General features: G+C 44.0%; 2 protein-coding genes across 2 annotated transcripts in view; both read left to right on the forward strand.

Annotated features, from left to right (window-relative positions):
- LOC134059643 (NLR family CARD domain-containing protein 3-like) overlaps positions 1-13,625 on the forward strand; it is a 23,188-nt gene extending 9,563 nt beyond the window's left edge. Inside the window, exons 4-6 of the mRNA XM_062516086.1 lie at positions 11,287-11,460; positions 12,776-12,949; positions 13,448-13,625. Coding sequence (XP_062372070.1) covers positions 11,287-11,460; positions 12,776-12,949; positions 13,448-13,625 — 526 coding nt within the window. The remainder of the gene's footprint in view (positions 1-11,286; positions 11,461-12,775; positions 12,950-13,447) is intronic.
- A 6,801-nt stretch (positions 13,626-20,426) lies between these two features.
- Positions 20,427-22,500, forward strand: part of LOC134059795 (ribonuclease inhibitor-like) — a 58,011-nt gene continuing 55,937 nt past the window's right edge. Inside the window, exon 1 of the mRNA XM_062516297.1 lies at positions 20,427-20,585. Coding sequence (XP_062372281.1) covers positions 20,485-20,585 — 101 coding nt within the window. The 5' untranslated portion in view covers positions 20,427-20,484. The remainder of the gene's footprint in view (positions 20,586-22,500) is intronic.

Consider the following 22,500-nt stretch of genomic DNA (forward strand, 5'->3'; position numbering starts at 1 on the left):
CTGCAGTATCACAGAGAAGGGCTATGCTAGTCTGGCTTCAGCCCTGAGGTTAAATCCCAAACACCTCAGAGAGCTTGATCTCAGAGGAAATGATCCAGGGAAATCTGGAGTCAAACTTCTCTTGGACCTGAAGGAGGATCCACAGTGTACATTGAGCAATGTCCAGTAAGTATATTTCAAGAAGAACAGTTTACAGTCCAGTTGCGTATTTGAAGAGACCAGATAAGCTAAGGTCCTGCAGAGAAAACTGAACCTGTGAGATTTAAAGCTGCAGCACCAGGCCAAGCAGATAAATTAGTTACACACACACACACACACACACACACACACACACACACACACAAAAGAGTAGCATACATAATGCACTCTTTCTGACAACAGCATATGTAGCAGTCGTCATTTCATTATTGCTGGATTGTCTGACTTGCCAAAAGTCTTTGTGTCTTTCTATGCCCACATCAATGATGTTTATGTCAGTTGAGATGAAAGTTTGTTGTCTTCCTTATTTGTCCAGGTTCCTGAAGAGTTGTGCTGCTGAGGAAGCCTGTGCTGCTGTGGCTTCAGCTGTGGGTTCAAACCCCTTACTCATGACTCAGCTGGATCTGAGTGGACACATACCAGGAGTCTTGGGAGTGACTCAGCTGTGTGCTTTACTGCAGGATCCCCACTGCACACTGCAGACATTATGGTTAGTGGTTGTTGTTGCATTCACTTCACATAAAACAGCTTGGGTTACAGTAAAGGTGGTGTTGCTGATGTTGATACAAAATCAATCATCATTGTTTTCTTAATCACACCAATGAGGACTATTCCATGTCCTTTCTTTTGCCATTTAGAAGTGCAGTTTTGTGTAATGTACACAGTGTTGTGTGTTCAGTACAGTGAGGCTGTTTCATTGTAAGATGCTCTGATGTGTATCAGTGATGATAATGCAGCTGTAGTAGCAGCTGTAAAGGGGGGTGAGTGATGAATCTGATGTGTATCAGTGATGATAATGCAGCTGTAGCAGCAGCTGTAAAGGAGGGTGAGTGATGAATCTGATGTGTATCAGTGATGATAATGCAGCTGTAGCAGCAGCTGTAAAGGGGGGTGAGTGATGAATCTGATGTGTATCAGTGATGATAATGCAGCTGTAGCAGCAGCTGTAAAGGGGGGTGAGTGATGAATCTGATGTGTATCAGTGATGATAATGCAGCTGTAGCAGCAGCTGTAAAGGGGGGTGAGTGATGAATCTGATGTGTATCAGTGATGATAATGCAGCTGTAAAGGGGGGTGAGTGATGAATCTGATGTGTATCAGTGATGATAATGCAGCTGTAGCAGCAGCTGTAAAGGGGGGTGAGTGATGAATCTGATGTGTATCAGTGATGATAATGCAGCTGTAGCAGCAGCTGTAAAGGGGGGTGAGTGATGAATCTGATGTGTATCAGTGATGATAATGCAGCTGTAGCAGCAGCTGTTAAGGGGGGTGAGTGATGAATCTGATGTGTATCAGTGATGATAATGCAGCTGTAGCAGCAGCTGTAAAGGGGGGTGAGTGATGAATCTGATGTGTATCAGTGATGATAATGCAGCTGTAGCAGCAGCTGTAAAGGGGGGGGGGGTTGAGTGATGAATCTCACTGAATGGAAATAAGATTTGTTTTCATGAGATGACCTCACATTTAAAAACTGCTGAATGTACAGTATAGGCTACTTCATGTCCTTGCAGTAGTCTTTGCAACACACACAAGAACACGCACGCGCTCACACATACACACACACACACACAGACACACACACACACACACACACACACACACACACACACACACACACATGCAGACAGTGGCGGCGCTAGAGATTTGTTTCTGGCAGTAAAAACCAATAATACATTCTGACTGCGAAATACACCATTTCAAGAAAGTTTTCTGAGGGACAGACATACCAACAGAGAAAACACAGAGCTGTAGCACCCCCTAGCTACCTCCTGATGCCGCCCATGAACACACACACACACACACACACACACACACACACACACGATGCACACACACACACACACACACACACACACACACACACACACAAACATACACGATGCACACACACACACACACACACACACACACACACATACACGACGCACACAGTATTGTAAATGTGACAGTAATGTTGATTGTCCTAAAGGAAATGAAGATGAAGTATTTCTCACTTCTTTCTACAGCCTGGATGACTGCAGTATTGGAGAGGAAGGCTTCAGAGCTCTTGCATCAGCACTGAGATCAAACCCCTCACACATGAGAGAGCTGCAGCTGAGTGGGAATAAAGCAGGAGACTCAGGAGTGAAGCATCTTTCTTCTCTTCTGGAGGATCCCAACTCTAAACTGGAGAAACTACAGTGAGTATCACAAGACCAAATACTGAGTTGCTATCAGTGAATTTGACAGTGTGTTTATTTATTTTTATCAGACGGACACACACACACACACACACACACACACACACACACACCACTGAGTCAGTTAGTTACTGTCTCTCTCACTCACTTATTTGATCTCTCACATTGTAACATTATAGCACCGTAGCACTATAGCACACACACACACACACATACACACACACACACACACACACACACACACACACACACACACACACGCACCACTGAATTTAGTCACTCATCTGCACACAATTACAACACACACACACACACACACACACACACACACACACACACACACACACACACACACAATCACAACACACACACACACACACACACACACACACACACACACACACACACACACACAGAGTATTGTAAATGTGACAGAAATGTTGATTGTCCAAAAGGAAATGAAGATGAAGTTTTCTCCTACTTCTCTCTACAGCCTGGATAACTGCAGTATTGGAGAGGAAGGCTTCAGAGCTCTTGCATCAGCACTGAGATCAAACCCCTCACACATGAGAGAGCTGCAGCTGTGGGGGAATAAAGCAGGAGACTCAGGAGTGAAGCATCTTTCTTCTCTTCTGGAGGATCCCAACTGTAAAATGGAGAAACTACAGTGAGTATCACAAGACCAAATACTGAATTTGACAGTGACACTCTCTCACTCATTTACGCAATCACTCACACTATAACATTATAACACAAAACACACACACACACACACACACACACACACACACACACACACACACACACACACACAGTTATGTGGCTTTATTTAAATGATCATGTATTTGTTTGTGTGTGTGTGTGTGTGTGTGTGTGTGTGTGTGTGGGGGGGGGGGGGTTTATCATCATATATGTCAGGCAGTGCTTAATTTGTAAAGTGGGAGGTGCCGGAACGCAGATGATGGGTGGATCCGGCGACTCAAAAATTAACAAATTAATAAATAAATAAATAACGACGACGCACAAGGATTCTGTGTGCACTAGCCTACAATTAAACCAGTTACCGAGTGCGGAGACAGAGTGCAGATTCGCGTGTTTAAGGCTTTATTTCGCCAACACTGCAAGACAGTAAGCTAGCCAAGGTTATTTTAACGACAACGGACAACGCTCAGAGTAAAAGGATGAACTCCAAACAAGCACACAATACTCACTCAAAGTTCGCCCGTTAACTCTCCAAACACACGTTAACACAACACAATATATTGAGAGTACCAGCAGAGAATAATTATGACTTCATTTTACTTACACATATATCTTATTTGTCCAAAACAGCCCATACAGTATGCATAGATAGACACCTGCCTCTATTTCCCTACTCCTCAGATCCCGTGCAGATATGTCCTTTGGCAATCCATGATTTCACGTAGGGAATGGGATTGAACCGGGTAGCTTAAGCAGTGGGCCGACAAGGCCAATAGAGAGTTGTGAGGAGATGGTAGAGGGGAAAAGAGATGCTCTATTTGCTGCGCAAATCAAGTTAATCTGCGAAAAACCCCGCTCATGCACTTGAGATGGGGACAGTGTTGACCGCGGCCAAAAGGTCCGAACGAACCAGGCGCACGGGAACCTCTTTTTGACCCGGGGTGCTGAAGAACAAAATAATGAAGAATGTCCAACGATTTCTCCCTGCTATACATGTTTTGGATTTTGACTGCTAAATACATCATTAGCACGGTGTACGGTTGAGGGCAAGACGTTTCCTAGCCTGTCCTTTGCAACCACAAATTCTAATGTTCTACAAATGCGACAGCACCAGGCGCGTCGCTATAGGTGTTCAAAATATAACGGGCTATACCTCGGCTGACCCTTCCATTTTCCGGGTGTCCGGGGGTTTTTCCCCCGGGAAAATGTTAAAATTGGGCTGTGAAAGATGCGATTTCAACATAGTTTGAGAAGGAAAGTAAGGCCAGGTTCCGGATCTCAAAATAAGCCTTGAATAGCTGCCGGATCTAACGTCGGAGGTTCCGGATCTTGTTCCGGCTTGTTCCGGCTCAAATTAAGCACTGATGTCAGGTTGATGTAAATTCTCAAAGTCTATCGTAAACAACACTTGCACATTTAAGTGTTGTACTTGGAAAACTATATATTATTTTCTGGTGCATTGACTAAATCCTTTCCTTCTAGGCTCTCTGACTGCAGTATCACAGAGAAGGGCTATGCTAGTCTGGCTTCAGCCCTGAGGTTAAATCCCAAATACCTCAGAGAGCTTGATCTCAGAGGAAATGATCCAGGGAAATCTGGAGTCAAACTGCTTTTAGACCTAAAGGAGGATTCACAGTGTACACTGAGAAATGTCCAGTAAGTATATTTCTGGAATAACAGTTTACAGTCCAGTTGTGTGTCAATGATTATCAAAAGCTTCACATGGAGATATGTTATTAAGATTGTGAAACTTCAGACTGTGTGCCATTAACTGTCTTGTGGTGGAACACCTTGTGTAGAGATTCAGTCTCTACTATCCAGACATGAACATGGTATTTGAAGAGACCAGATAAGATAAGGTCCTGCAGAGAAAACTGAACCTGTGAGATTTAAAGCTGCAGCACCAGGCCAAGCAGATGAATTAGTTACACACACACACACACACACACACACACACACACACACACACACACACACACACACACACACACACACACAAAAGAGTAGCATACATAATGCACTCTTTCTGACAACAGCATATGTAGCAGTCATCATTTCATTATTACTCGATTGTCTGACTTGCCAAAAGACTTTGTGTCTTTCTATGCCCACATCAGTGTTGTTCATGTCAGGTGAGATGAAAGGTGTGTTGTCCTCCTTATGTGTCCAGGTTCCTGAAGAGTAGCGCTGCTGAGGAAGCCTGTGCTGCTGTGGCTTCAGCTGTGGGTTCAAACCCCTTACTCATGACTCAGCTGGATCTGAGTAGACGCATACCAGGAGTCTTGGGAGTGACTCAGCTGTGTGCTTTACTGCAGGATCCCCACTGCACACTGCAGACATTAAGGTTAGTGGTTGTTGTTGCATTCACTTCACATAAAACAGCTGGGGTTAAAGGTGGTGTTGCTGATGTTGTTACAAAATCAATCATCATTGTTTTCTTAATCACATCAACATAAATAGACTATTCCATGTCCTTTCTTTTGCCATATAGAAGTGCAGTTTTGTGAAATTTACACAGTGTAGTGTGTTCACTACAGTGAGGCTGTTTCATTGTAAGATGCTCTGATGTGTATCAGTGATGATAATGCAGCTGTAGCAGCAGCTGTAAAGGGGGGTGAGTGATTAATCTGATGTGTATCAGTGATGATAATGCAGCTGTAGCAGCAGCTGTAAAGGGGGGTGAGTGATGAATCTGATGTGTATCAGTGATGATAATGCAGCTGTAGCAGCAGCTGTAAAGGGGGGTGAGTGATGAATCTGATGTGTATCAGTGATTATACAACAATTGGGTTCTATGAAGCTGTTTCTTTGTTTCTGATTGGCCGAGAGACGTTCCATGAGTTGATATATCCCACGATAATCCACTCGGACATTTCACAGCTAATAATAAATCACTCCGCGATACAATGTCAAGTTGTGAAGTGTAAAACGAACTGTCACGTTGCATCCAAGCTGAAATACAGACGCTCACAACATAAAATATGACGGAGGTGGATATTAGCTAGTTGGATGGCATGTAGGCTAAGTAAAATAGTGATGTTTCAAAGCTAAAAGCATGTCATAACCAGACGCAATGCGAGCTAACGTTTATTAGGCTACATTGCTTGACAACGGGAGAGATAGAACTAACGACTGGCTTTTGGCCATAGCAACATGCTTTTAGAACTAACGACTGGCCTTTGGCCATAGCAACCATCCATTTAGAACTAGTAACGGCAGTTTGTCCTGCAAGTAATAGAAATTTGTGGCGGAGAGAAGTAGTTCTACAAACAAGACAGTTTTAGCGATTTAAACGTTTACATTATAATGGGAAATTAGCGCAAAAAACAAGTGGTAGAATTGTTGTATAAAAGCAATATAGCACTCGTGATCGTGGGTTGTTGCTGGATATTCCCACGGGTGTTGTTGCCTGCGCCACTCGGCCTCCGGCCTCGAGGCTACGGCCGAACAACACCCGTGGGAATATCCAGCAACAACCCACTCCCACTCGTGCTATATTGCTTAATTATACAACAATTGGGTTCTATGAAGCTGTTTCTTTGTTTCTGATTGGCCGAGAGACGTTCCATGAGTTGAAATATCCTACGATAATCCACTCGGACTTTTTACAGCTAATAATAAATCACTCCGCGATACAATGTGAAGTTGCGAAGTGTAAAACGAACTGTCACGTTGCATCCAAGCTGAAATACAGATGCTCAGAACATAGAATATGACGGAGGTGGATATTAGCTAGTTGGATGGCATGTAGGCGAAGTAAAATAGTGATGTTTCAAAGCTAAAAGCATGTCCTAACCACACGCAATGCGAGCTAACGTTTATTAGGCTACATTGCTTGACAACGGGAGAGATAGAACTAACGACTGGCTTTTGGCCATAGCAACGTGCTTTTAGAACTAACGACTGGCCTTTGGCCATAGCAACCATCCATTTAGAACTAGTAACGGCAGTTTGTCCTGCAAGTAATAGAAATTTGTGGCGGAGAGAAGTAGTTCTACAAACAAGACAGTTTTAGCGATTTAAACGTTTACATTATAATGGGAAATTAGCGCAAAAAAACAAGTGGTAGAATTGTTGTATAAAAGCAATATAGCACTCGTGGTCGTGGGTTGTTGCTGGATATTCCCACGGGTGTTGTTGCCTGCGCCACTCGGCCTCCGGCCTCGAGGCTACGGCCGAACAACACCCGTGGGAATATCCAGCAACAACCCACTCCCACTCGTGCTATATTGCTTAATGATAATGCAGCTGTAGCAGCAGCTGTTAAGGGGGGTGAGTGATGAATCTGATGTGTATCAGTGATGATAATGCAGCTGTAGCAGCAGCTGTAAAGGGGGGTGAGTGATGAATCTGATGTGTATCAGTGATGATAATGCAGCTGTAGCAGCAGCTGTAAAGGGGGGGGGGGGTGAGTGATGAATCTGATGTGTATCAGTGATGATAATGCAGCTGTAGCAGCAGCTGTAAAGGGGGGGGGGGGGGGTTGAGTGATGAATCTCACTGAATGGAAATAAGATTTGTTTTCATGAGATGACCTCACATTTAAAAACTGCCGAATGTACAGTATAGGCTACTTCATGTCCTTGCAGTAGTCTTTGCAACACACACAAGAACACGCACGCGCTCACACATACACACACACACACACACACACACACACACACACACACACACACACACACACACACACATGCAGACAGTGGCGGCGCTAGAGATTTGTTTCTGGCAGTAAAAACCAATAATACATTCTGACTGCGAAATACACCATTTCAAGAAAGTTTTCTGAGGGACAGACATACCAACAGAGAAAACACAGAGCTGTAGCACCCCCTAGCTACCTCCTGGCACCGCCCATGAACACACACACACACACACACACACACACACACACACACACACACACACACACACACACACACACACACACACACACACACACACACACACACACACACACACACACACACACACACACACACACAAACATACACGATGCACACACACACACACACACACACACACACACACACACACATACACGACGCACACAGTATTGTAAATGTGACAGTAATGTTGATTATCCTAAAGGAAATGAAGATGAAGTATTTCTCCTACTTCTTTCTACAGCCTGGATGACTGCAGTATTGGAGAGGAAGGCTTCAGAGCTCTTGCATCAGCACTGAGATCAAACCCCTCACACATGAGAGAGCTGCAGCTGAGTGGGAATAAAGCAGGAGACTCAGGAGTGAAGCATCTTTCTTCTCTTCTGGAGGATCCCAACTCTAAACTGGAGAAACTACAGTGAGTATCACAAGACCAAATACTGAGTTGCTATCAGTGAATTTGACAGTGTGTTTATTTATTTTTATCAGACGGACACACACACACACACACACACACACACACCACTGAGTCAGTTAGTTACTGTCTCTCTCACTCACTTATTTGATCTCTCACATTGTAACATTATAGCACCGTAGCACTATAGCACACACACACACACACATACACACACACACACACACACACACACACACACACACACACACACACACACACACACCCGCACCACTGAATTTAGTCACTCATCTGCACACAATTACAACACACACACACACACACACACACACACACACACAATCACAACACACACACACACACACACACACACACACACAATCACAACACACACACACACACACACACACACACACACACACACACACACAGAGTATTGTAAATGTGACAGAAATGTTGATTGTCCAAAAGGAAATGAAGATGAAGTTTTCTCCTACTTCTCTCTACAGCCTGGATAACTGTAGTATTGGAGAGGAAGGCTTCAGAGCTCTTTTATCAGCACTGAGATCAAACCCCTCACACATGAGAGAGCTGCAGCTGTGGGGGAATAAAGCAGGAGACTCAGGAGTGAAGCATCTTTCTTCTCTTCTGGAGGATCCCAACTGTAAAATGGAGAAACTACAGTGAGTATCACAAGACCAAATACTGAATTTGACAGTGACACTCTCTCACTCATTTACGCAATCACTCACACTATAACATTATAACACAAAACACACACACACACACACACACACACACACACACACACACACACACACACACACACACAGTTATGTGGCTTTATTTAAATGATCATGTATTTGTTTGTGTGTGTGTGTGTGTGTGTGTGTGTGTGTGTGTGGGGGGGGGGGGTTTATCATCATATATGTCAGGCAGTGCTTAATTTGTAAAGTGGGAGGTGCCGGAACGCAGATGATGGGTGGATCCGGCGACTCAAAAATTAACAAATTAATAAATAAATAAATAACGACGACGCACAAGGATTCTGTGTGCACTAGCCTACAATTAAACCAGTTACCGAGTGCGGAGACAGAGTGCAGATTCGCGTGTTTAAGGCTTTATTTCGCCAACACTGCAAGACAGTAAGCTAGCCAAGGTTATTTTAACGACAACGGACAACGCTCAGAGTAAAAGGATGAACTCCAAACAAGCACACAATACTCACTCAAAGTTCGCCCGTTAACTCTCCAAACACACGTTAACACAACACAATATATTGAGAGTACCAGCAGAGAATAATTATGACTTCATTTTACTTACACATATATCTTATTTGTCCAAAACAGCCCATACAGTATGCATAGATAGACACCTGCCTCTATTTCCCTACTCCTCAGATCCCGTGCAGATATGTCCTTTGGCAATCCATGATTTCACGTAGGGAATGGGATTGAACCGGGTAGCTTAAGCAGTGGGCCGACAAGGCCAATAGAGAGTTGTGAGGAGATGGTAGAGGGGAAAAGAGATGCTCTATTTGCTGCGCAAATCAAGTTAATCTGCGAAAAACCCCGCTCATGCACTTGAGATGGGGACAGTGTTGACCGCGGCTAAAAGGTCCGAACGAACCAGGCGCACGGGAACCTCTTTTTGACCCGGGGTGCTGAAGAACAAAATAATGAAGAATGTCCAACGATTTCTCCCTGCTATACATGTTTTGGATTTTGACTGCTAAATACATCATTAGCACGGTGTACGGTTGAGGGCAAGACGTTTCCTAGCCTGTCCTTTGCAACCACAAATTCTAATGTTCTACAAATGCGACAGCACCAGGCGCGTCGCTATAGGTGTTCAAAATATAACGGGCTATACCTCGGCTGACCCTTCCATTTTCCGGGTGTCCGGGGGTTTTTCCCCCGGGAAAATGTTAAAATTGGGCTGTGAAAGATGCGATTTCAACATAGTTTGAGAAGGAAAGTAAGGCCAGGTTCCGGATCTCAAAATAAGCCTTGAATAGCTGCCGGATCCAACGTCGGAGGTTCCGGATCTTGTTCCGGCTTGTTCCGGCTCAAATTAAGCACTGATGTCAGGTTGATGTAAATTCTCAAAGTCTATCGTAAACAACACTTGCACATTTAAGTGTTGTACTTGGAAAACTATATATTATTTTCTGGTGCATTGACTAAATCCTTTCCTTCTAGGCTCTCTGACTGCAGTATCACAGAGAAGGGCTATGCTAGTCTGGCTTCAGCCCTGAGGTTAAATCCCAAATACCTCAGAGAGCTTGATCTCAGAGGAAATGATCCAGGGAAATCTGGAGTCAAACTGCTTTTAGACCTAAAGGAGGATCCACAGTGTACACTGAGAAATGTCCAGTAAGTATATTTCTGGAAGAACAGTTTACAGTCCAGTTGTGTGTCAATGATTATCAAAAGCTTCACATGGAGATATGTTATTAAGATTGTGAAACTTCAGACTGTGTGCCATTAACTGTCTTGTGGTGGAACACCTTGTGTAGAGATTCAGTCTCTACTATCCAGACATGAACATGGTATTTGAAGAGACCAAATAAGATAAGGTCCTGCAGAGAAAACTGAACCTGTGAGATTTAAAGCTGCAGCACCAGGCCAAGCAGATGAATTAGTTACACACACACACACATACACACACACATTAGTTACACACACACACACACACACACACACACACACACACACACACACACACACACACACAAAAGAGTAGCATACATAATGCACTCTTTCTGACAACAGCATATGTAGCAGTCATCATTTCATTATTACTCGATTGTCTGACTTGCCAAAAGACTTTGTGTCTTTCTATGCCCACATCAGTGATGTTCATGTCAGGTGAGATGAAAGGTGTGTTGTCCTCCTTATGTGTCCAGGTTCCTGAAGAGTAGTGCTGCTGAGGAAGCCTGTGCTGCTGTGGCTTCAGCTGTGGGTTCAAACCCCTTACTCATGACTCAGCTGGATCTGAGTAGACGCATACCAGGAGTCTTGGGAGTGACTCAGCTGTGTGCTTTACTGCAGGATCCCCACTGCACACTGCAGACATTAAGGTTAGTGGTTGTTGTTGCATTCACTTCACATAAAACAGCTGGGGTTAAAGGTGGTGTTGCTGATGTTGTTACAAAATCAATCATCATTGTTTTCTTAATCACATCAACATAAATAGACTATTCCATGTCCTTTCTTTTGCCATATAGAAGTGCAGTTTTGTGAAATTTACACAGTGTAGTGTGTTCACTACAGTGAGGCTGTTTCATTGTAAGATGCTCTGATGTGTATCAGTGATGATAATGCAGCTGTAGCAGCAGCTGTAAAGGGGGGTGAGTGATGAATCTGATGTGTATCAGTGATGATAATGCAGCTGTAGCAGCAGCTGTAAAGGGGGGTGAGTGATGAATCTGATGTGTATCAGTGATGATAATGCAGCTGTAGCAGCAGCTGTAAAGGGGGGTGAGTGATGAATCTGATGTGTATCAGTGATGATAATGCAGCTGTAGCAGCAGCTGTTAAGGGGGGTGAGTGATGAATCTGATGTGTATCAGTGATGATAATGCAGCTGTAGCAGCAGCTGTAAAGGGGGGGGGGGGGTGAGTGATGAATCTGATGTGTATCAGTGATGATAATGCAGCTGTAGCAGCAGCTGTAAAGGGGGGGGGGGGGGGTTGAGTGATGAATCTCACTGAATGGAAATAAGATTTGTTTTCATGAGATGACCTCACATTTAAAAACTGCTGAATGTACAGTATAGGCTACTTCATGTCCTTGCAGTAGTCTTTGCAACACACACAAGAACACGCACGCGCTCACACATACACACACACACACACACACACACACACACACACACACACACACACACACACATGCAGACAGTGGCGGCGCTAGAGATTTGTTTCTGGCAGTAAAAACCAATAATACATTCTGACTGCGAAATACACCATTTCAAGAAAGTTTTCTGAGGGACAGACATACCAACAGAGAAAACACAGAGCTGTAGCACCCCCTAGCTACCTCCTGGCACCGCCCATGAACACACACACACACACACACACACACACACACACACACACACACACACACACACACACACACACACACACACACACACACACACACACACACACACACACACACACACACACACGATGCACACACACACACACACACACACACACACACACACACACACACACACACACACACACACACACACACACACACACACAAACATACACGATGCACACACACACACACACACACACACACACACACATACACGACGCACACAGTATTGTAAATGTGACAGTAATGTTGATTATCCTAAAGGAAATGAAGATGAAGTATTTCTCCTACTTCTTTCTACAGCCTGGATGACTGCAGTATTGGAGAGGAAGGCTTCAGAGCTCTTGCATCAGCACTGAGATCAAACCCCTCACACATGAGAGAGCTGCAGCTGAGTGGGAATAAAGCAGGAGACTCAGGAGTGAAGCATCTTTCTTCTCTTCTGGAGGATCCCAACTCTAAACTGGAGAAACTACAGTGAGTATCACAAGACCAAATACTGAGTTGCTATCAGTGAATTTGACAGTGTGTTTATTTATTTTTATCAGACGGACACACACACACACACACACACACACACACCACTGAGTCAGTTAGTTACTGTCTCTCTCACTCACTTATTTGATCTCTCACATTGTAACATTATAGCACCGTAGCACTATAGCACACACACACACACACATACACACACACACACACACACACACACACACACACACACACACGCACCACTGAATTTAGTCACTCATCTGCACACAATTACAACACACACACACACACACACACACACACACACACACACAATCACAACACACACACACACACACACACACACACACACAATCACAACACACACAAACACACACACACACACACACACACACACACACACACACAGAGTATTGTAAATGTGACAGAAATGTTGATTGTCCAAAAGGAAATGAAGATGAAGTTTTCTCCTACTTCTCTCTACAGCCTGGATAACTGTAGTATTGGAGAGGAAGGCTTCAGAGCTCTTGCATCAGCACTGAGATCAAACCCCTCACACATGAGAGAGCTGCAGCTGTGGGGGAATAAAGCAGGAGACTCAGGAGTGAAGCATCTTTCTTCTCTTCTGGAGGATCCCAACTGTAAAATGGAGAAACTACAGTGAGTATCACAAGACCAAATACTGAATTTGACAGTGACACTCTCTCACTCATTTACGCAATCACTCACACTATAACATTATAACACAAAACACACACACACACACACACACACACACACACACACACAGTTATGTGGCTTTATTTAAATGATCATGTATTTGTTTGTGTGTGTGTGTGTGTGTGTGTGTGTGTGTGGGGGGGGGGGGGGGGTTATCATCATACAGTATATGTCAGGCAGTGCTTAATTTGTAAAGTGGGAGGTGCCGGAACGCAGATGATGGGTGGATCCGGCGACTCAAAAATTAACAAATTAATAAATAAATAAATAACGACGACGCACAAGGATTCTGTGTGCACTAGCCTACAATTAAACCAGTTACCGAGTGCGGAGACAGAGTGCAGATTCGCGTGTTTAAGGCTTTATTTCGCCAACACTGCAAGACAGTAAGCTAGCCAAGGTTATTTTAACGACAACGGACAACGCTCAGAGTAAAAGGATGAACTCCAAACAAGCACACAATACTCACTCAAAGTTCGCCCGTTAACTCTCCAAACACACGTTAACGCAACACAATATATTGAGAGTACCAGCAGAGAATAATTATGACTTCATTTTACTTACACATATATCTTATTTGTCCAAAACAGCCCATACAGTATGCATAGATAGACACCTGCCTCTATTTCCCTACTCCTCAGATCCCGTGCAGATATGTCCTTTGGCAATCCATGATTTCACGTAGGGAATGGGATTGAACCGGGTAGCTTAAGCAGTGGGCCGACAAGGCCAATAGAGAGTTGTGAGGAGATGGTAGAGGGGAAAAGAGATGCTCTATTTGCTGCGCAAATCAAGTTAATCTGCGAAAAACCCCGCTCATGCACTTGAGATGGGGACAGTGTTGACCGCGGCCAAAAGGTCCGAACGAACCAGGCGCACGGGAACCTCTTTTTGACCCGGGGTGCTGAAGAACAAAATAATGAAGAATGTCCAACGATTTCTCCCTGCTATACATGTTTTGGATTTTGACTGCTAAATACATCATTAGCACGGTGTACGGTTGAGGGCAAGACGTTTCATAGCCTGTCCTTTGCAACCACAAATTCTAATGTTCTACAAATGCGACAGCACCAGGCGCGTCGCTATAGGTGTTCAAAATATAACGGGCTATACCTCGGCTGACCCTTCCATTTTCCGGGTGTCCGGGGGTTTTTCCCCCGGGAAAATGTTAAAATTGGGCTGTGAAAGATGCGATTTCAACATAGTTTGAGAAGGAAAGTAAGGCCAGGTTCCGGATCTCAAAATAAGCCTTGAATAGCTGCCGGATCCAACGTCGGAGGTTCCGGATCTTGTTCCGGCTTGTTCCGGCTCAAATTAAGCACTGATGTCAGGTTGATGTAAATTCTCAAAGTCTATCGTAGACAACACTTGCACATTTAAGTGTTGTACTTGGAAAACTATATATTATTTTCTGGTGCATTGACTAAATTCTTTCCTTCTAGGCTCTCTGACTGCAGTATCACAGAGAAGGGCTATGCTAGTCTGGCTTCAGCCCTGAGGTTAAATCCTAAATACCTCAGAGAGCTTGATCTCAGAGGAAATGATCCCGGGAAATCTGGAGTCAAACTGCTGTTAGACCTGAAGGAGGATCCACAGTATACACTGAGAAACATCCAGTAAGTATATTTCTGGAAGAACAGTACACAGTCCAGTTGTGTTGTCGAAGATTTGCAAAGGCTTCACCTGGTCATATGTTATGAAGCTGATGACGTGTAAGACTGCTGCAGTGTGCTTCTTGTAGTGGTGGGAATCTCTGTTCATGAGCTATAGTTGCTCTCTACTGACCAGTCCAGCTGTGTTGGTGATGTTTATGTCAGGTGAGATGAAAGGTGTGTTGTCCTCCTTATTTGTCCAGGTTCCTGAAGAGTAGTGCTGCTGAGGAAGCCTGTGCTGCTGTGGCTTCAGCTGTGGGTTCAAACCCCTTACTCATGACTGAGCTGGATCTGAGTCACCGCATACCAGGAGTCTTGGGAGTGACTCAGCTGTGTGCTTTACTGCAGGATCCCCACTGCACACTGCAGACATTACGGTTAGTGGATGTTGCTGCATTCACTTGCATAAAAGAGCTGGGGTGTTGTGATGGTGGTGTTGCTGTGATGTTGTTACAATGGACTATAAGTCGCATTTAATTCGAAATGCACAGTATGTCACAAAATCCAAGACCAAGAACAGGCAGAGACTACGTAACTAGACACCTAGAGGCCAAAAAGATTGAGAATTCTAGCAAACTCAGTCAAGTGAATGTTACAGTAATGGAGTAAATGGCGGTGAGCTGTTTGCAATGAAGGTGGCAACAAGGATGTAGTGCTGCCACTAACGACTAATTTTCTAACGATTAATCTTTCAACTAATTTTTCGATTAGTCGACTAATCTAAACGACTATTTTTTTTAAAAAATAGTAAATTTTATTCCATTTTATTCCATTCCATTTTGTCCATTTTATTTTTAACTCAACTGAAGGGCCAAAACATGACATATAGCCATAGATATAGATATGCTCATATCAATATCAGCCAACTTTTGTAGAGTTAATGACAGAATTAATAACATTACAGCTGTTAGAGACGGGAGACCAAAAATAAATAGGGGGTCAAAAGCAAAACGATTAGTCGACTAAAAAAATTGGCGTCGACTAATTTTCATAATCGATTAGTTCGATTATGTCGATTAATCGCGGCAGCACTACAAGGATGGTAATTATAAATCAATTTACAAAAGATTCACTGAATGAAAATGCTGATGTGGTACATGAAAATATGGAGAATGCAAACAATCAAGCATTTTGTGTGATGTGAAGGCATAAGCTGGCAGCAGAGCACATGCTTGAGTGGCTATGTGTGAGAGAGCGAGAGAAAAAAAAAGAGGCGTGTTTTTAAAAGAGTGTGCAAACGTTCAACAACGCTTTACTATGGGAGCTTCCCTTATTTTAGAGACGATTCACATGCCTTTCTTTTTATATATATATTTTTGGCCTTTTTGCCTTTATTGTGATAGGACAGTGAAGATGTAGACAGGAAACAAGTGGGAGAGAGAGATGGGGTGGGATCGGGATATGACTGCAGGCCGGATTCGAACCTGGGTCCCCGTGGGCACTCGGACCCGTAAATGGTATGGACGCTGTAGCCTGCTGCGCCACAGCGCCCCTCACATGCCTTTCTTAACCAATATGGACATTTAGTCTGAAAAGTCAAGTTATTCAACAAGCACACAGAATAGGGTGACCAGATGTCCCGATTTTGAGTTGCATGTCCCGAGTCCCGACAAAATCCTGTCAGGACACTACAACGTTGGGAGCATGGAATTGTCCAAAATCTCTTGGTTAATGCTGAAGCATTCAGAGTTCATTTCACTAGAACTAACCAAGGGGGCAGCGAACGTTCTGAGAGTGTAGACAGTATGGCAGCCGCCATGCTAAAAAGTAGACCTAGCTAGCTGGCCATTCCATTGAATCCTATGGGGCGTAAGCGCCACTTTTGACATCAAATAACGTTACAGCTGAAGCGTTTTAAGCCTTTATATGAACATTTTCCTTTGTCAGAGTACATATTACATTGTGAAATTGGGGTCATAATCTCGTAACTGTTTTATCGGCAGAGTAATAAAGGTTTTCCGAAATCAATGCTAACGTGGTAATGCGCATGTGTCCATAAGCTATAAAGCTATAAGTGTACTCGACGCACCCGACCTGTCGCGCGACAATGTGACGTCAAAATAACGTGTGAGAAGTGGGAAGTTAACTTGGCTTGGCTGCAGCGAGAGTTGCCTGGGTGACTGATTTGTTTACAGTCGTGAACTACGTTGGATAAGTTAACGAAGTTACCAGTGAGAGTTGCAACAGGAGGAATTAGGGGGAAATGACTAGGACCAAGGCACAGAAGCATTCCAGCAAAAGGTAACGAAGAGATTTATTTTCAACCAAAGGATATCAGCTAAACCTAAAAAAAAAAAACCTCTTTCCATTTAGGGAGATTACACAAACTCATCTCATAAACGAGATGGTAGGCTAATCCTTCAGTTGTGCAAGCTAAGTCTGAAATATCAGCAAAGAAGCTAGTTGCTACTGCCATTAACGTCAATGATACCGTGCCTCTGTTCAGGAGAATACTGCAAATTGTGTCGCCACTACCACGCGCAAGTATACATGGTTACAACGTTCCCCGTGACGTCAACATGTCGCACGACAAGTCGGGTGCGTGGACTGTACCGGGGCCTTAAAGCGTCGCCATAGGTCAGACTCGGTCAGACTACGTGCCTACGTCACATACGACACCTGAGCCTGCGCAGGAGACCTATGACGGAAATAGAAGACCCAGAGCCCCTTTAGGGAGAGCCGGTCCACTTCCTATTACAGTAACTCCATTGTACCGGATTGTTCCTGCAATCTGTTGAAATTCCGCTAGGGGCGCTGCCGAGCAAGTGATAAATGAATTGTGGTCTATGGAGCTAAGCGGCTAAAACTCGTTTTTTTCACAGTTGACAACTTCATTTCTTAATGTACATGGTCGTAGTAGCTACCTGAGTATAGGTTTTCCACTGGAAATGAAATAAAAAGTCACTCATGTCCTTTCTGCTTTTCATAGGATGGGCCGCTTTCCACGTAACATGCTAGCATTTAGCTCATGGATGCTGATTGGTCAGCGAGAAATCGCGACCGATTACGACATGGAGGTATTATAAGAACTGGAGAAAGTGAACAAGTCCCGCCCCCATTCATTTCAATGGGAATGCTAGGCTAGTGAAAAGTGCCAAAATTGAACGATTTTTTCAGGCTTCAACATGGCGTTTCAGGGGTCTTGTTTCCGGTGCCGTTTTACTTAGCCAATGAAGTGCCAGGTTATTGATTGACGTAAGGTACTGAAGGAGAGCTCGTGCCCACACTAAGCTCGTGCATGAGCTGAGAGTGGAACAGCCACCAATCAGCATGAGGAAAACGCAGGAAAAACGGCACCGGACATGATGTATTTCTGGAAAATGGCGACGAGGAAGTACCTTGCTAATCGGCGAAGCTAATCAGCCAAATCCTGACCCCCTGGATAACGACGACCGTCGTGAAGCTGAACCTTCTTTTAGGTCTATGGCCGTAAAGTGGTTCGCACGTGTCACGTGACATGAAAACTTTGAAAGGGTTTTTAGGAATAACAACACATATTGAAAATTGCATTGGTCAGCTAATTGTCAAGTCAAGTTATCCTGCATCGCATGCATTAATGCAATTTCAGGAGAAAAAATTATATAAAGACAAATGTGGTATTGGGAGGTTCAGCTCCATTGCTACCCATTCATTCATCACTTGCTCGCGATCGCCCTCTAGTTGCAGTACCATGCGGAAGTATTTAGCAAGTGGTCCTTCTCCCCTTATTAGACATTCTCTGGAAGACCATAAAAACCCGTTGAAATTTGCTTCCTCGGTCTCTGCTGACGTCTACGTGATAGGTCTGTCCATATCTTTTACTGTCTATGGAACTAACAGGCCAAGCCCAGTTCGGGGATGGCCCCTTCCTGTTCCAATATGTCTGTGCCTCAGTGCACAAAGCAAGGTCGATAAAGACATGGATGACAGAGTTTAGTGTGGATGAACTTGACTGGCCTGACCTGACCTCAACAGAACTCAACTGTTATAGCTGCAAAGAGTGGACGGACATCATATCAAACCCTATGGGTTAAGAATTAGGGATGGCGAAAACTACACATTTTCTTGACCGACCACCGAGGCTCATTAGCCGGTTGAAACCGGTTAACCGATTCGTTTAAAATAAATTATGCTATTTGAAATAACAGCCACGCAATTTCCCAACTCTCATCTCTCTGTCCCCCGCTCATACACACAGCCCCGGCGCCGCCCTTTCACTCACGTCACTTTTTAAAATCCTACAGCGCCAAACATGAGTCCTGCAAACCAAGGAGCTTGAAAGTGGAGGACAAATGGTTCCTTTGCTCCGAAAATGTTTTGGGTACAAGGTGATCGCGTTGCAAATAAAGGCGTTTGTTTAGCATTAGAAGCTCATTTGAAGCTGAAATGGCCGCGGCTCACTTATGAAAATGACAGCTCCGAAGAGACGCAGCTTAGTTTGAGGAAGTGCTATTAAATAACGAAAGATGATCATTGCCTTATCTGTTACCATTGATGACCCTTCCTGAAATGTAGATGTAATGTCTTTCCAAATCTAAGCCCATCTTATGCGGAAAGTTGCCTAGACTGCAACACGATAAAACCACTGGATAAAACAGCGCACTTCCAGATGCAAAAGACGCACCGGCCACCGCTGTGACCTCGTGCCAAATGTTTTTATTGGTTTATTACGTAGCCTAGCCTACATGCAGGCGTTATGAAAAATTGAGTGTGAGGGATAATTTGTTAACTTCACGCACAAAATATCTTCTTGGAATGAGATGGCTAGCTGTAGTAGCGTTTAGTCCACTGTCTTTAGCCTAATTTAAAGACGCCTCACACACACACACACACACACACACTGAGTCACACTCAAGCACAGTACTCCTTTCACACACCCACACACACCAACCGCTGACTCAATCACTTACTAATGCACACAGACACACATCACTGTCTCTCTCACTCATTCACAGCCCGATACCTTCACACACACACACACACACACACACACACACACACCACTGATCAACTCAGTCAATAGTATTGTAAATGTGACAGTAATGTTGATTGTCCAAAAGGAAATGAAGATGAAGTATTTCTCCTACTTCTCTCTACAGCCTGGATAACTGCAGTACTGAAGAGGAAGGCTTCAGAGCTCTTGCATCAGCACTGAGATCAAACCCCTCACACATGAGAGAGCTGCATCTGAGAAAGAATTATGCAGGAGACTCAGGAGTGGAGCATCTTTCTTCTCTTCTGGAGGATCCCAACTGTAAACTGGAGAAACTAGAGTGAGTATCACAAGACCAAATACTGAGTTGCTATCAGTGAATATGACAGTGTTTTCATCTCTTTTTCTCACTCAAACACAAATTTACTACTGAGTCAGCCAGTCACTCACACTATAATATGACACACACACACACACACACACACACACACACACACACACACACATACATACACACACTGAGTCACACACACACACACACACACACACACACACACACACACACACACACACACACACACACACACACACACACATACTGTACATACACACACTGAGTCTCACACACACACACACAAACATACACACATACATACACACACTGAGTCACACACACACACACACACACACACAAACGCATACATACACACACTGAGTCACACACACACACACACACACACACACACACACACACACACATACATACACACACTGAGTCACACACATACACACACACACACACACACACACACACACACACATACACACACACACACTGAGTCACACACACACACACACACACACACACACACACACACACTAGGGCTTTGACTACGAACTTCGTTATTCGAATATAATTCGAATTTTTGAAAAATATATGATATTCGAACGAATTTTAGGCAGCTCTTAATATTCGAACCTGTTATGAGCATTATTTTTTTGTACATGTGTTTGCATGCAAACGTTGTTTTCAGATTCAGCAGCTTTCTCACATCTGGTAAAGTCGTGAATCATGAGCTCATTAGCAAGGCTAGTCATCTGGGCTCCTGTAGGTGATGTTAGCGAGTGGTTTTTGACTAGCCTATTCAGTTTCCCCACGTGTGTGTAAGTTTCAAGGTAAGCTAATAGTAACTTCCTCATTGGGACAGGCCCTTTTAAGTCTTGGAGTTGGAAGACATTGGTATTGAGATGGTCAGTCAACTTGAATGCAAGAGTTTTAATCTGTGCAGCATACTAATCATGCTAACCGGATAATTTAGCTTATTGTCTTCTATGCGTCATTGTTTTCACGATTGTGAATGTTTGGATGCATCATGCATGTCGAGGGACGGGTGTCCATTGAGCGCGCACGAAGGAGGATGAGAGAATAGCGGGCCATGGAGAATGAGTTTAGGCTAGCCTACTTAAATACTGTTTGGTAAAGTTGTATGCATAGTGCCTCCACCCGAGCAGCGTTATGTCGGTGCAATCAAGCTTCAAGGGGTCTCGTTTTCATGGAGACAGACGCGGTGTGCACGGAGTGGAGGGGCTGTGCGCGCGCGCGCGTGCGTGTGTGTGTGTGTGTGTGTGTGTGTGTGAGAGAGAGAGAGAGAGACAGACGCATGAGTGATAGAGAGACGGAGGGAGAGCAGGGAAAGGAAATTCAGCTTAAACGGACACTGTGTAAGCCTGAGGAAATGTCATTGTGAAATTCTCCCATCTAGCGGTTAGGGATTATATCGCAGTCTATAGAGACTACGGTAGCCATCTCAAGTCAAACACATAACTCAAAGATCTGCGACGAGACAAAACTGTTGCAGAGGTGTGAATTAAATGAAATTATATTTTACTGTCTATGATTAAACGTTGCACATCGTTGCCAGCATTTGCAAGCCGTTGCAAAGCATTCAGGTTGTTGTAGCATAAGGTTCATCTCGTGAATCTACCAAGACAATTTCCCCTTGGGGATCAATAAAGTATCTATCTATCAATGGCCCTAGTTCCAGTCTCCTAGTTTTCTCCTACTTTTCTCTATTGTCGTTGCTTGTGTGTGATGCCAATAAAGCACACTTTCGGACACGTAAATTATTTCACTTTGCCTGTTGCTAACCGAGCTAAGCACAATAGCTAGCTAGCAGTAGCACAGTACATAGAAAGTTAATGTGAAGGGCTAGTCAGGCTGGCTAGCTAGGTAGCTAAGGACTGTGGTTAAACTT

This window comes from Sardina pilchardus, chromosome 16, assembly GCF_963854185.1.
Source record: "Sardina pilchardus chromosome 16, fSarPil1.1, whole genome shotgun sequence".
In the NCBI taxonomy this organism is placed as follows: domain Eukaryota; kingdom Metazoa; phylum Chordata; class Actinopteri; order Clupeiformes; family Clupeidae; genus Sardina; species Sardina pilchardus.